At 27.0% G+C, this 16,539-nt stretch overlaps 1 protein-coding gene across 1 annotated transcript; it reads right to left on the bottom strand.

Moving 5' to 3' along the window:
• Positions 1 to 1,300: 1,300 nt before the first annotated feature.
• Positions 1,301 to 15,937, bottom strand: LOC129960830 (protein GDAP2 homolog). Its single transcript, XM_056074492.1, has 11 exons — positions 15,696 to 15,937; positions 11,081 to 11,254; positions 9,977 to 10,119; positions 9,593 to 9,746; positions 8,965 to 9,053; positions 7,596 to 7,835; positions 6,122 to 6,287; positions 4,412 to 4,565; positions 3,009 to 3,203; positions 1,943 to 2,086; positions 1,301 to 1,507 (listed from the first exon to the last, which is right to left on the bottom strand). Exons 2-11 carry the CDS (start codon positions 11,251 to 11,253, stop codon positions 1,472 to 1,474), a joined length of 1,494 nt encoding a protein of 497 aa, XP_055930467.1. The 5' UTR covers position 11,254; positions 15,696 to 15,937; the 3' UTR covers positions 1,301 to 1,471.
• Positions 15,938 to 16,539: the final 602 nt, after the last annotated feature.

The following is a 16,539-nucleotide window of genomic DNA, read 5'->3' as shown; positions in this document are numbered from 1 at the left end:
TACAAATTATTAAGGGGGGAAATGAATAGGATGCATACATTAGGGAATAAATGGTGGTTAAACAAAATATGTCTAGACGGGAAAAAAACAGATGTCCCTGTGTAAGAGATAAGAACATCCCTAATTACAATGGTTGCTTGACATTGTTTGTTCTAATGCAAGACAAAATTATCCAGCAATTCTTGAGGTAGGATTGTCCATTTCTTAATAAGCACCGGCGTCAATTGTCTGTGGCCTTTGTAGGATATGATCGTTTTGTCAAATGTATTCTCAAAACATTACAAACAAGTTCGATTGAATTTAAATCAGGGTAGAAGGCCAGTCAATCTATTCAGTCTAATTTCGGTCTTTTTTCGCAAGTACGGCAATATGACAGTCAGCCATTGTTGTTGCTTTCTTTGATCGCTCACCGGCAATCTTTCTTACATCTGTACTTGCACTTTAAAATGCTTTCCAAGAGCGTGGAAGAACTCTATTACCAATTCCAAACTCTTCAGCAATGCTTATAAAATTACGCCCTTCTTCCAAATTTTCAATGATTCGATCTCATGTCAAGGTATATCGATGGTTTCTCGTAGGCATTTTGAACGTATCACTTACTTGCAGTGAATGTCTGAAAATGCTTTTTTCTTCCTTTTTAAGTTGCCTTATAAAGCAAGTGCCGAGACTCTACGTGTTTTCTATCCTCGTATCACTTGTATCTTCACGATCCTAATATTTGCATAAACATAATTTTTCTGCTGAGTTGTCTTTTCATTTTCATAATTACCGTTACAGTTTCATAGCTATATAATGAAACATTTTGCAGTGTATTTAGGTTCCTGCCTTTTCGATTGAAAATATTGAGATAAATCTGAAGTCTAAATAGCCATTCACTTGTAATCAATCTTTAAATACATATCAAATTGTGCAGAATTTTCGCACATTTGAAACTGAATATAAAAATTGTTTATTTTCTATAATAAGAAATAAATTATATGAAGTTTTAACCATGTTTAAACTTTTATAACGTTTTTGTTTAGAGTTAAAGGCATAACTAATTTGGCACAGTTTCAAAACAAAAGCAAGATATTTTCTAACCAAAACTTAATTGAATACAGGCAGCCATTACTGTAAAAGAGCACACTTATTTTACACGAGTAACTATAATAAGCTACCTAATTTTAATTAAATGTACACTAACTATTTACAAATGCTTTGTCTCAAAAATTAGAAAATTTCATCTAAATGTATTTTATATGTCAGGAAATAATGATTTCTGAGGTGATAAGCATAATAAATCAACATGAAAATCTTCAAAAATAATTTAACTAGAAAACATTTATTTACAAGTTTTAAAGTACAAAAATATTTAATACATTTTGATTTATAATCATCAGCTAGCTTAGATCTCAGCATTGAAATATAGTTTTACATTAGAAGCCACTTAAAAATATTATCACATTCATCAGAATTTTTAGCAGTTCATGGATTACTGTTGAGTTTGGCAATATCTAACACCATTAACCTAAAAACATAAAAATGAAAATTAATACTATCAATGGAATACAAAGTGATTATTTTCAGTATTTTTTGTTAAAATATGAAAATTCAAGATACACATGGATGGAAAAAGTCCATAAACAATGGTTTTCTGAATGAAATTGAAAAGTACATAGTCTTTATCAAACTATACTGATAATTCAATAATTTTATAAAGGTTTTTTATTGTTAAAAACACAAATACATATTTGCATCACTTCTATTTCTCCAATTTCACAATTAGTTTTCATTCATTTAGTAATTCATTAACACTGTAATTTTCACATTACTTAAAAATGAAATTTTTAATCCAGTAAATTTAATTCAACAATCGTTAAACAAAAGTTTAAACTCAATAATTTTAATTACTTTCATTTAAAAAAAACTGAAAAAATCGTGAAGTATGAAATTAACAACGCACCTTGTAATCATAATCAAGGATGAAAGAAGGTATTTCAAGCTGATCAGGTGGAATAAGATAGTACAGATATTCTATCCCTCCAAGAAGTTGAACTTTATTTTTGATTGAAGAGGCAGTGAAAGTAGTAAACCACCAGCACACCAACTAGAAAAACAAAATTTAAAGCATTACAAGAAATCAAGGTCTTATGTTAATATATTTAGATGAAAACTTTAAAGGTCAAACATAAATGATTGAAAGGAAAATAAAACAACAGCATCAGTACCAGACAAATAAGAAGAGGTGTGAAATTTTATTCAAAATTTTTACATGCTTCAAGTTTCAGATTCATAAATAATAAATTTTAAAATGCAAAAATTTTTTATTCATTACTCATAATTCAATTTATACTAGGTTAACATGCATTAGTTAAAATACATATCAAATGCTATTATTGCAAATACTACACATCCTAATCTAAAAGAATGCAACAAGTTTAAATGTAATAAGATAAACTATATATGGTTTATGCCAGAAAAAACTTTTGTTAATTAGAGTAACCAATGCATAACATTACACTATACAGACCTATTTTAGAATTAAAAAAAAATCTAATCAATGTCTGAAAAATGTATTTATAAAATTTTCTTGAACTTTCGCTATGTTATTTCCATCTATATAACAAGATTTATTATCTATATTTACAGAAATATGGACACCTAGATGTAAAGAGACCTTTTCCCCCAAAAAAGTATCTTTAAAACAAAATTTAAAAAAAAAACAAAGATGTCACAACAATATAAGCACATACATTCAGCAATAAGATATATCTAAGTAATCTTTCAATGTTGTTTCATTTTTAGTCTTCAAGGCATTTAATGAACCATAAGTGTTGTCGAAACGAATTTAAAGTCTATATATTTTTAAGATTTCTTTTTAAAGCGAAAAAATAGGAGTAACTATCATTAAGTGGCTAGAGCAGATTCTGACTGATAAGAAATGAAAGAAAATTATCGTTCAGAAAAGTTAAATGATACATGCAATATAACACTCATTAAAAAAAAAAAAAAGCACAAATAAAACTTACTCGACTCCAAAATGTTGGATGAACAATATAAAACGTTCTCAAATTTTTCTTATATTTATATTCCAGGATACTATAAACATCTTTTAAAAATTGTAGTGATGGAATATTTTCATTGGTGGTAAGTGTATGAAAATAAACAATAATGTAATCCTTTTGAACAATAGAATCTAGAGTAAGAATCATATACATCACAGCCTGTAATAAAAACATAAATGTTTAATGCAAGGAAATAAAGTTAAATACAATAAAACTTTTTACTTAGGTGTAACTTCTTAAACTGATTATATGATTGCATATTTTTGAACAAAATTTTAAAAATAGGAGTAATTATTTAAACTCTAAAAATCTAAATCCCATAATTCCTTTGTTATGTGAAAAATAATCATTATGAATAAAAGAGATTTAACAGTAAAGTAATAATTTTATTATTTTATTGTCAACTCCAAACAGAAGCCAAGCATTCATTAAAAAACACATCATAAGTCACATATGAATCTGAAATATTACAAAATATGAATGCCCTCATTTCGTTTTGATGCTGTGCATTTTCAACAATTAATTACCCTAATTTTAAGAACACTTTTCAGCAAGAAGCTTTAAAATAATACGAAATCAAATAGCTATGGAAAAATTAATCATCTAAAAGAATTTGAATTTTAAAATATTTTGTGTCGCAAATGTTAACAATACAAAAGTTAAGCGAATATGAGCTAAACAAACACTGGTGACAAAAATCTAAATTATATGTTTGCATTACTACTGAATGTTAAAGAAAACATTTAAAACAGTTTTCTGAAATTTAGTATTATATTATATATATAACATGATTTTGTTTGCAGCAGAAGGCAGGTTTGAAGACAGACGAGACGTTGTATTTTTAATTTCGTTTTATTCTCTTCCGGGTGGCAGGCATGATTATTTTACAAGAAGATGCAGTGCGGCACAAAAGGAGAAGTAAAAAGGAACGAAACAAATGATCACTTGTCTTATATAACATGGGATTTCCGGCTACGTGGCGACTGAATACATGCGTTGACGTTTGTCAAGGGCAACGAAGGGATCACTTTCATTTGATACGTAGTACTGATGGCGCATTATTTTTACAAAGAAATTAATTAAACCAAAAGTGAAATTAGATCAGGAAATAAGAGAATATTTTACTATGGGCTAAATTAAGATAAAGTTTTGGAAATTAATTTGGATTAAATTAAGAGTTTAAAATATCATTGCATATATACATGAACCATCAGTATACAAACCACTAAAGCTAATAAAATAATTAGTTTTTAAAAATTGGGTCAAAATAACAAAAAAAAAAATTTGCAAATGTTTACATAATGATAGGATAATATGTATGAAAAATTCTAATATTAAAAAAATAATTAAAAATTGGCACACCCTACCTTGTTTAAGTCAATTTGATTTACTTTGAATCGTTGCCCAATAAATACAATTACAGGTCTTCCATATCGATCTTCACCACTGCGATACAAACACCCTAAATTGGCAATAGAGCGCAAGTCTTCATTTCTTGCTTTACGAAGCAATCTCTCGTACCTAATAATAAATATTAAGAACAATATTACTTAAATAACTAACATGTTGCAGGCACAAAATATTAGTATAGCCAAGTCTCGCTTAACAAATACCTCTCATAAGTGAATCTTATAATGAGAGCAAAGGAAAACGTTAAAAAAATTCTTTCAAAACCGAAGTTTCTCAAAACGAGTGACGAGGAGACATCATGACTTCAAATACCTGTAGTTTTTTGCTACCAGTTTGCATGGAGCACTTGTCTATTGATATTTTTATTTATTTATTTATTTTTCAAATTAGAAACAAAACTTAAAATATAAATTTAATTGAATATAAAAAAATGAAGAATTTTTGTTAAATGTCATGGTTTCACATTGCGATAAGACAGAGAAGTATTTAATAGCATGTGAATAAAAATACAATCATAGACAGAAGCTGTATTCTGTATCACAGCAAGAAATTGTAGAGAGATTTCGTCAGAAGAGGAGAAAACCGCCTCAATATAGCATCAAGTGAAATAAGGAAAATGAAAGCATGGGAAACTTCTGCATTGTATGTCGAGAAGCATTCCCCAAATAAGGCAACAGCCATGCACATAGTATATTGTTAAACAAATTTATATTATGTCCCATTTTTGCCTAACTTTAAATCGTAAACAAATGCAAATGTTTTTAATCAACTTTCCTTTCAAAATGTATGAATGAAAACAAATTACATTATAAATTTGTTTTTTTAATGGAATGTTATTATCTTATTTTACATTGGTTTTATGCAGAAAATTTATTTCATTTAACGAGTGCTTCACAGTACAAGTAAGATTCGGGAACAAATTATGCTTGTTAAGCAGATTTAGAAATGAATACAAATTCCAACACTTCCAAGAAAGCAGACAATATAAAAATTTATTAAATATTCTTAAATGTAACTTCTTAGATAGCTGGTAGCAAAAAACTAAGAAACAAGTCTATTCTTAAACTAGTACTTAACATAAAAAAGATATAAAAGTAAATATTTCAATAATAAAACTCTGCTTATTCAATCTCATAAATTAAGAACCATGTATTATAAAAATAAAAAATGCTATCTGATATTACAATAAAATTTATGGACAGCAAATAGGTATTTCACTCGATTACGATCTTACCATAAATTTGGTTATAAAACCTTTACTGGATTTCTGCATATTACATGTTTAAGCAATAACATGCAAAATACCCACTCATGCTTGTCACAAGCATCATAATTTTCCCAAAACAAACTTAAATGATGTTTTATAAATGCTTTTATTATAGACTTCGCCCATGTAAGTAATGGAGTTGAAAACCTTAACTTTATAGCAAAACAAATTTTAAAATTAAAAATGTGTCAGATTAAGCAGATGCTTTAATTATCATAAAAATATCAGATAAAGGCAAACATTTTAATGAAAGATGTACATATATATTTATTACAAAAATTTTTAAGATTCAAAGCAATAATTCTAAAACGTAAGGGAAAAAAATGTACACATAAAAACTATTTTTCAGTTTGAAATGCACAAAAATTACAGCCAAAAATAAAAATTGAAAGGTACTAACTTTGTTTTTCGTTGTACTTCTGAAGACAAAACATCAGTTGAATAACTGTGCTTATTTGAAATACTACGGTGCCTGTCCAAATCCCCATGCATTTTGGCAAAAGGTGTTTTACCTATGGCAATTGATGATTGCAGCTGAGCAGCCAGATCAACACTCTCTTCTACTTCTAAAATTAAAAATAATTTTACGAAGTACACCAAAAAAAAAAAAAAAAAAGCAGTATTTAAGAAGTTAAATGTTCCGAATAAAAATACAGAAACCTGTGGAGTTAGTAGAAAAAGCAAATCGCACTGAAACTTCAAATCAAAATTTCAAGTTTTATTATTTTAGGATCATAAATTTTATTACTGACAGTTAATCTCAACACATTAGAAATTTAGCTCATCAGCTAATGTTAACATAAAAATCTAATAATATTTAAAAATCTACAGTCAAGGTGCATAAAACTTATTTATAAGTGCAACATGAAGAATTATTCTTAAAGTAGTCTTTGATCATTATACAATGCAATAAAGAGTTTAAACTTGAATTTATAGAAGCTTATCTATATCATAGATTATTACTCTAAAGACAAATTCAATGCATTTTAAAAGGTATCCAAGTTATTTAAGTGAAATCAAAATAATTTTTTTCAACTACTGAAATATCAAATCACTAGTCTCATATGGTTGAAAAAAAGGAATGAGTTTCGAATTAGCCTAGATTAGACTTAAAAAAAAAAAAAAAATTAGGACATTTTGCTTTTGATCAGTAAAATATATAGTTTGTATAAAAGAAACTTTTTTAAAGGTAATAAACTTAAAAATTTGAAACCTTTATAATGAATATGTATAAGAGATTGATTTATTATTAACTCATTTTGCATATACAACACTATATAGGGTGTTCATTAATTATTGTCGGGGTTTCCGTACCTCATAACTTTCGAATAAAAAATATTACGCAAAAACCAACAAATTTTGACTTTTGATAATCGTGCGGGTTCTCCGAGCCCCATATTCTACAGTTATGTTTATTCACTTTTTCTGACACATGAAAAGTGGATTCGTCACTGAAGAACCATTTCCGAAGGTAATTTTCATCATCCTCAATTCGAGTCAAAATTTGTTCAGCGAATTTACGAATACATAATCGCCTTCAGCTGAATGCCTACAAAGGGCAAATTGTGCAAGCCTTACACTTTAATATCATTAATAAAATTTTTTGAGTTGCAATTTACGAATACGTAATCGGTTTTTGCGTAATATTTTTTATTTGAAAGTTATGAGGTACGGAAACCCCGACAATAATTAATTAACACCCTATATAATTCTTACTGCTAAAGTATAACAATTTCAGTCAGCATTATCCAAAATGGTTGATTCATTTTTATAAATGTTGAGAATGAAAATTACTAACGCATTAAATAAGAAATCCATTTAAATGACAATGCAATTACAAAGAATAGGCACTGAAAAAGTAAACACATTCAAACCTTCTACAGCTTGAAAAGGTCTTTCAACTATTCTCATCTGACGCTCGGGAATGTATGCTTCTCCATTTTCACCACCAATATCTTTAGGGAGATAATATAAGGCATATTCTTCTTCTTCTTTAGAACGTGGATAATATAATGGCATCAAAAGTTCATAAATACCAATATCAACATCTTCAACAGCAAAGACAATCAAGTCAAATGCTGCTCCATATTTTTCTAAAAATCTTCTCACAGTACCTACAAATACAAGATTAATCAGATATATAAATGTCAAAAACATTTACTATTTCACGCTTTAAAAGAAAATTCATGTGCTTACTACAAAAACTTTCCTTAACATTACTGTCCTATAATATTTGTTTTAGAACAGAATAACAACAAAATTTGCAGAGGGTTGAGATCTAATATGCACATAATCTAAAATTTATTCCAAAGTACTTCACTGGCATACTAGTTTTTTTTCCCCCCCAATACACTAGTTTGAAACTGAGTTACTAATAAAAAAAAATATATATTTCAATTATTTTATTTTCAAAATATATTTATTATATTTAGCACAAATTTAGGTTCAAATGCTAGTCATATATATCTATAAGTTAATTTTTCTCGTGACAAAATAAAGAAAATAGTTTATAATTTTCAAAATAGCAACAATAAAAGTATTTTAATATTCGAGCATCAGTCATGAATAATAATATTTATCCAACAAGCAACCAGTAAGATGTTCCTAAAATTATGCAACAATTCTGATATAAATGAATGTAGATGAACATATTTTAAATTACTAAAATGACTGTTAAGGTTATTTAATGCCATTTCATTCAATAATCAAGGTTGTTAATCCAATGCAAGCAGTTCTACAGTGAGATCAAATAAATACCATGCAATTGAAAAATAATATTCATATTCAGAGATTGGCTAATAACTTCAATAAACAAACCAGATGAATAAATAAATTAGAAAGAAAGGACAAGTATGCTAAATTCATATAAAAACCATTTTTACAATGCAAATTGGGGGGAAAAAATCAGTACTTGAAATTTTCAAATATATATATAAAATTACCAAATATTATGCTGAAATAGATTATGCATAAAACAAACATCATTTTCACAATTTCGCTTCAATTGAATTGTGGAAATAATACACTAAAAAAAGGGGACCAATTTAGATTGATTTCAATCTAGATTAAATTAATTCATTAAAATTTCTTATAAAGTTTTAATTGAACAAAATACTATGCTTCAAAAATTAGCAAACAGTAAAAAGTTTTAAAAATTTGAAATACCTTTAAGTAAATGCAGTACAATTAAGCAAAAATTATGAAGATTACATAAAAATTAATAAAAACATTGGTAACACTTACGAAGTGCAATATGTGCTCCATCATGAGGTGGATAGTTTCTTCTTAAGGAATTGATAACACACAACCCAACTTCTCCCAGATTATGTTCCCTAGAAATCAATGTGTTTAGCCTATTAATTACTTTCAAATAATTATAATGTTCAAATGGATATCAACTTAAAATTACAGGTAAAAATTATTTGAAGGAAATTAATGCTTAAAAGCTTCCAATGGGTACAAATAAAAAAGCTTAAACATATTTACAAATTACATCTGAATTGGATAAAATGCAAGCATTTCCAATAATTCTTAATAAATACGAGTAGTTCTGCTGATATAAATTGATTTCATTCAAAATATATAATGTAATAAGCCTTTTTTTAATACATCATATTAATTCTTTAATTATGGTGTCCGAATGCAATTTGTGCATTGAATAACTACATTTTGATAAAAAATAAACTTAAATTACATTTACAAAAATTTTAATTTGAAATATAATAATACATAAATACTAAGTATTCCCATTAACTAGATCAATTCAAAAATATTTTTCCAAAACATAAATGATGCCATCTAATTACATAGAAAATTATGCATTTGAGGGGTTCGGAATCACTAAAGAAACGAGGAAATAAAAACAACTTACTTCACAAGCTGCAAAACTTTAAAATAACAGGAAAAGAGGGCACTTTCAGCAGCAGTCTGATATTTTATATTGAATTTTGGGCCAACAGTGTGTATTACATAACGAGCTGGTAAATTGTAACCTTTAGTCATCTTTGCTTCTCCTGTTCGACATGCTGAAAAGATGTACACAAAACTAATGAGCTAATTTCCTTTAGTGATTTTATAATGAATAAGACACTTTCAAATTTAAGCAAGTGAATCAACACAAAAATATTTAACAAGCTGTGTTCATGCTAACACTATAAAGCAAAGTAAAATTATTCTTATGATAAATTAAAAAATTATCTTTGAAAAAAAATTAAGAGGGGAGGGATTATGTGGACTAAAAGGAATCATCACATACCTTTCACATTTAACACTAAATCTTCTTTAAGCAATGGACCAGCTCTATTCAATAACCGATCATTTAAAGGACTTCTGTCAGTTAAAGCTTCATTTGTAGAGTGGACAATTACCTGAATTCGTAATGAGCAGATATCTCCAGCCCTAAAAAATATTGACATTTTTTTTTTTTTCTGTTAAGAAAGCAAAAGATAAATATAAACTAAACTGACATCATAGACATGAAACTATCTAGCTTTTACTGGATTCATTATTTAAAATACATGTTTATTGTTTAATACCTGTTAACATTCAAAATGCTAACTAAAAATGTAAAACAGCTTATCAGTAAATAACATATATTAAGGAGCAAGGATTCTAAAACCAAATGCCATACATACAGCTCTCCATTGGAAAAAATATACCTGAAAAGGATAAACTTGATAATCTTTTTCAAATGAGTTAGAATATTTTGTTTGAAATAAAAACCTTATATTATGCATCTTTCATAATAATATTAATTCTAATGACATATCTTAATAGAATAATTTCATTTTAGATGCATTCATAGCTGCTTTACTTCTACCACTTCTGAATCCATAACAAAATCAGTTCTACTAATTCGTTAATTAAGAAAAAAGGAGAACAATGAATTTAAAAACACTTATTCTAAATAATTGTAATATAAATCTTGATAATTAAACATATAACAAAGTAACTAAAAAATATTTGCTGATATATTTAAGATCTCTTCATGAAATCAATGTATACTTTAAACATTAAATTATTTTTTACTTTAAAACGTTAACTTTTCAGATTATAGAGTAAAATATTTTGCATATTCAATACATACCATAAAAATCAAATGATAGTATTAAATGCAAAAGCAATAAAATAAAAACATGAAGAATAGCAAAACTAAAATTAACAGAAATCAATTTTTCATTTAAAATATTTTCATAAGTTCTAGAAAGAAATAATAATTAAATATAGTTAAAATATTGCTAAATTTAATATAATTATATTATTATTAAAGTTACATTTAAAACAACTATTTATTTTAAATATAACAATCAGATAAATGTTTCAAACTAATAATCTGAACTGAATTGTAAAAATAATTTACCATAAAGCTATTTTGCTGTTAATAGTCTGATCAAAAGGAAAAGGACTTGTTTCATGAACTTTTTCTTGATTTCCAAAATTACTAGCATCTGGTAAATCTCTTGGATTTATTTCACTCCATCTTTTTATAGAAGAAGCATCAACAATTTCTGAGGCTACACCCAATGGATCCATTCTGGAAATAAAAAAAAAAAAAAAAAAAAAAAAGACAAAACTAAGCTTAAAATTTATAGATAAACTTTTCCAAATACGAATAATATACATGAAATTTTACAAAAAGTATATTAACCTCTTAATTGCTGAGAAAATCTTAAGCAGTTCATAATCAAGTACCACCTACCTATCAATGATGCATCTATACTGTCATCCTAACAATCTCAATCTCCCCTTCCCATTTTAAGACATGGCATATACTAGGTGAACATTTGTTCAAGATAACTTTGTTACATTCTAAAACAGTAGGCACAGCTATATGGCTAGTAATAAATTACATTTTTTTATAATCTTCTAAGGATATATAAATGTCCCATGGAGGTTAAGCAGAATGAAATACTTCAGTAACAAAACAAAAATTAAGCCTATAAACTCTAAAAAGAAACTAATTTATAGCTTTACAGTTACATATTTTATGTATTTGTATGGGAAATTTTAAACATGCATTTCTACATTCAAAATTTCCAAATTTAAATTCAAAATATCTATATGTAAATTACAAAGCACGAGTAGCTCTCAATAAACAAAACTACTCGTGTTGAAAAGATCAAAGCCATACAGGAAAATAGGGTACATGGTGGCGAATGTTGCTAAGCCATAACTTTTAAGACAGTAAATAGTCAAATGTATTAATATTTTTAAAATTCTTATTACATTAATTAGTTTATTGAACTTTGATAGGTTTCGCTAGAATTTTTTTCACCTAGGCGAGTACCTGGTACCTGATTCTCGGGTTTTACCAAGACCAAAACTATAAGAAGTTGAATATTTTACCTTAATTATCTTTTAAGAAAATGGAATATTTCAAGAATATACAATTTAAAAAATCTCCATTTAACCACACAGTGCCACTTGTTTAGGTTACAAACAACAAAAATGAAATATATGAATTCACCTTAAAATTTAAAATGAAATTTTGTTATTTAATATAAATTTTTTAAAAATACGAGAAAAATGCAAAAAATTTTTTTTGAATGTTTATGCTTAAAACTATTCATTAAATTGGATACTATAAATACCAACAACCATCCTAAACACAATGTAACTAAATTCCTCTATTTTAAAATACAAATACAAGAAATTTCAAAACAAAATACCAAATTGTGAAGAGTTTTCAAAAATTTAACAAAAACACTTGCACAAAAGATCTTATACATCAATTACTGCATAATAGATATTTAAAAAACACTTGACTTAAATATATAGTTAATTAAAGGAATTAATAAACTAAACTTTTAAGATAGCTTATATATATATATATATATATATATACACACACATACAGTGGTGGCCAAAATTGTGTTCACTTTTGAAAATCTTATGTTTTTTTAACTTTGTATGCTTATTGAAACTGTTACATTTTACAAAATGCCAACTCTTATATATAATTTTAAAGAGAATTTAATGCTGCTTTCAATACAAAAAGCAGAATTCAAATATTTACAATACAAAAGTTATTCTTACTTTAATCTGAATAACAAACACAGTGATGAAATGGATTGTAATTTCTAAATTTCCTGACAAATCAGTGTTCTTGTTCCGGGAACCAATCAAATGTTAATAACTGCTGGCAGAAATTGACATGATGTTTAAAGTTGGAACAAGTCATTATTGTACTTTTTTCTGTAGAAGGAAGGCAAATTTTTATGTAATCAATTGCAAGTTAGAAATTTTGTTAAACTTTTTAACATATAGTTTGAATTTTTGTAAATATTTCTAATATTTAGGTAAGAAGCAATGACATCAAATAAAAGAATATATTGGACACCTAGAAAGAGAACTAGGATTATTGTGTTACAAGGAAGTGGTCTTTCTTATGCTGAAATTGCAAGACAGGAGGGTGGATCAGTGAATATCTGGAGTCCGAAAGTTTTGTTTACGATATCAGGAGACAAATTCAATAAAAAACAAAGCAGGAAATGGCTGAAAAAGGTTCAATGCATCTGCTGATGATAGAAGAATAAAATGACTATGTCTAAGAATGTCATCAGCGGCCATCAGAAGTCAATTGACTGATGCTGGCATTTATGTCAGTTCAGGAACAATCAGAATATTATTAGATGTTGGACTAAGAGGTAGAATTCAACGAAAAAATCCTTATCTCAATTTACAGCAGCGTATAAAAAGATTACAGTGGGCAAAGGAACACATTAATTAGACCAATAATCAGTGATCTCAAGTTATAATGGAGTGATGAAACAAAGATATTGTTATTCGGTAGTGATGGCGAAAATATGTAGGACATAGAATAGACGAAGAGCTACATCCCGACTGCAATCAGGCAACTATGAAGAACTCTATTAATGTTATAACTTGGTCATGTTTGTCAGCAGACAGTACTGGTCTCCTTCACGTTATCTATGGAACATTAAATGCAATAAAATAAAAATACATTGACATTATTCTACAGCTAAAACTTACACCTTCTGTCAGTGATCTCTTTCCCAACAACATTTATTTTTCAGCAGGATTCAACTCCTTGCCACATAGCAAAAATATTAAAAGAGTGGGTTTAGTACAAAGAGCATCGAATTATCATGGCCAGGAAACCGTCCTGACCTCAAAATTATTCAGAAATTATGGCACCGTTTGAAAATTTATACATATGAAGCATTCATCAAATAAAAGAGAATTAATTGAGTCTATAATTGTTTCCTGGCATCATGCAATAATGAAGGAAGAGCTTAAACCTCTTGTCGGCTCAATAAAACATCAGTGTGAAGCTGAATAAATAAAGACTACCCTACTAAGTACTGATAACTCACTGCAGTCATCAACTTCTAATGCATCTCGATAATTATTGCCGCTCAACTTTTTTTGTATTGTAAATATTTGAATTTTGCTTTTTGTATTGAAATCAGCATTGAAGTCTTTTTAAAATGATATATAAGAGTTTGCATTTTGTGAAACATTACATTTTACATAAGCCTACAAAGTTAGAAAACTTTAAAATTTTCAAAAGTGTCCACAATTTTGATCACCATATATATAAGCAGTGAAAAAGGCACATCAAAAAATATTTACTCCCACTTGAATAATAAATTTGTCAGTGAAATTAGCAGCTTCAAAGATGAACAAAAGTTACATGCTATTAATACAATTGTTTTCTTTTCCAAAAAACCGTTAAAGAAGACATTAATTTTATTGTTTAAGAACATTAAACTTCATTAATATCAGATCATTTGTCTTTCTACTTCATTTTTGTTTTTGATTTGAAAAATATAAATTCTTAATTGTCTACAGTTAGAATATGTACTAACATACTTTTTCCATACAAAAACAAAAAATTAAACAGATTGATTCTTTCAAACTTTTTTATATATTAACAGAAAAAAAAAATGTTTTAGATTAATTTATTTAAAAAAAAAAAAACAGATAATAGATTCAGAAAACTATAGCCATAAATGACTCATAATATATTGATGAACAAAATATCAGTATATAAATCCTATCTAGTATATAAACTAAGATTATTTGAGAAGTCAAGAGTCTTTCAATAATTTATGCAGTTCCAGAAAACTTTGTAATATTACATAAGAAAAATCCAATATTTTCAAATTAGGAGAACAATCAAATTTAAGCAGTCTTTCAAAATAAGGAATTTGATTCTATTCTACATGTCAACCAAAAACTTTTGGTCTACGATTTTTAAAAAGTTTATTATATTTATTTATATGTTATTTACAAAGCATACAGTTGATATTTTTTAAAACACTGAGAACTGTTATAAACTGTAAAAATTTTTTAGTTTTATTTTAACAAATATTAGAAGATTTTGAAACTACCTTTCACATTTTAGAACAAATCATTTTCAGTTTCACATAAATAATAATAAAAAAAAAAACATTTTTAGATGATGGGCAAAATTTTTTATGATGAATTCTTTTAATCTGTAATTGACTAGATAAATCTATATTTGTTACTAAATATCAATTAAAGAAAATTTAAACTTTGAAACATGCCGATTCACAATATATATATATATATAAAACAGACAAGGAAAAATTAAGAAAGCCCAGCTTTATTTATAAAGTATTAAGCTTAAAGCGAAAATAATAGACGATTAAAATTAGTAGTAAGGATCTACATATATGTAAAAGTCTTTATACATATATAAAAAAAAATCATTTTGAAAATCGGACATGTCAATAGCTTCGAAATGAGTACATTTCAGAATAAATTTTTTACAAGAATACGCAACTTTACACCTTGAACTAAGTTTAAGAACGGCATCAAGCAGCATATGTGTATTGACATTAAGCGTAGGAAAAGCATGAATCATATTTTATATAAAAGGTAAACACAGAAAACGCCCCTTTTAATTCAGAGCAAGAATCAATTCAGATTAAAAATGAAAGAAACAGTAAAGGCATTATTTCTAATAACTAAAAATAAAGGATTACCTGAAAGAATTAGAAAAAATATTTTTCTTTAAAAATAGCTTTCAAAAACCTGTTTTTTGACAACTGAAAATAGAGAATCTATTTCCATACAAAAAAAAGTTTTCGGCAGAGCAAAAATTTTCAAAAATAAACTATTAACATATATAAAACAAAACCAGCTTGTCGTAAACCTTTCAAGTAATAATCATGTTCAACAGTTTCACAATAAATTAAAAAAAGTTTACGATTACATATCGTAACAGTTTATAGTCACATGATTGTTTAGAAAAATAAGTTCTAATTTCAGTTCAACTCTCAAATCCAATAGGTTCATTCACTGTGATGTTTGTGAAAAAATACCATGTGACTTCTCATTTCGCCTGTCAATCACAGATTTCAAGAAAATAGATAAAAATCAACTTACACTAAGATATTTCAAGCATTATTTGGGCATTAAAACGTTATTATATCCGGAGACGAATTTGAAAAAATTAATACCTAACTTATCTTCCAAACAATATCCTAGAGGAAAGTATAGCCCATTTGAATTTCTTGTTTGATATTATTATACTAATACTAAGACTGGGCTCATTCTGAACTGTCGTGATTCAAGAAAGTGTTGTTCTTGAATGAAATTAAAGTGAAATAACTTTTTATCATTTCTATTTCTGAATTATAAGAAAAGAGAGAAAAAAATTCAGTACATGTTGTGCTGTTTTCAGATCCTTCTTGCGAACTCAATCCCAAAATGTGATTCGTTGAGAACTCTTGTCAGTATGTAGTGCAATATATTGGTTGTTCATTTCACATGTAAAAATGTTTCAATAAGTGTTAGAAAATGACTTCAGAAGAAATACAGTAAAAA

Source organism: Argiope bruennichi, chromosome X2 (assembly GCF_947563725.1).
Source record: "Argiope bruennichi chromosome X2, qqArgBrue1.1, whole genome shotgun sequence".
NCBI classification, from domain to species: domain Eukaryota; kingdom Metazoa; phylum Arthropoda; class Arachnida; order Araneae; family Araneidae; genus Argiope; species Argiope bruennichi.
The sequence above is the reverse complement of the archived record's forward strand: the minus strand, read 5'-3'. Positions and strand labels throughout refer to the sequence as shown.

Bases quoted from the DNA above. Each gene is read 5' to 3' on its own strand.
- LOC129960830 (XM_056074492.1), bottom strand. From the start codon at position 11,253: ATGGATCCATTGGGTGTAGCCTCAGAAATTGTTGATGCTTCTTCTATA. The intron at 9,054-9,592 runs GTAAGTTGTTTT...ATTGATTTCTAG, and splicing joins AAAGTTTTGCAGCTTGTGAA to GGAACATAATCTGGGAGAAG. The intron at 3,204-4,411 runs GTAGGGTGTGCC...TTTTTATTACAG, and splicing joins ATCAAATTGACTTAAACAAG to GCTGTGATGTATATGATTCT.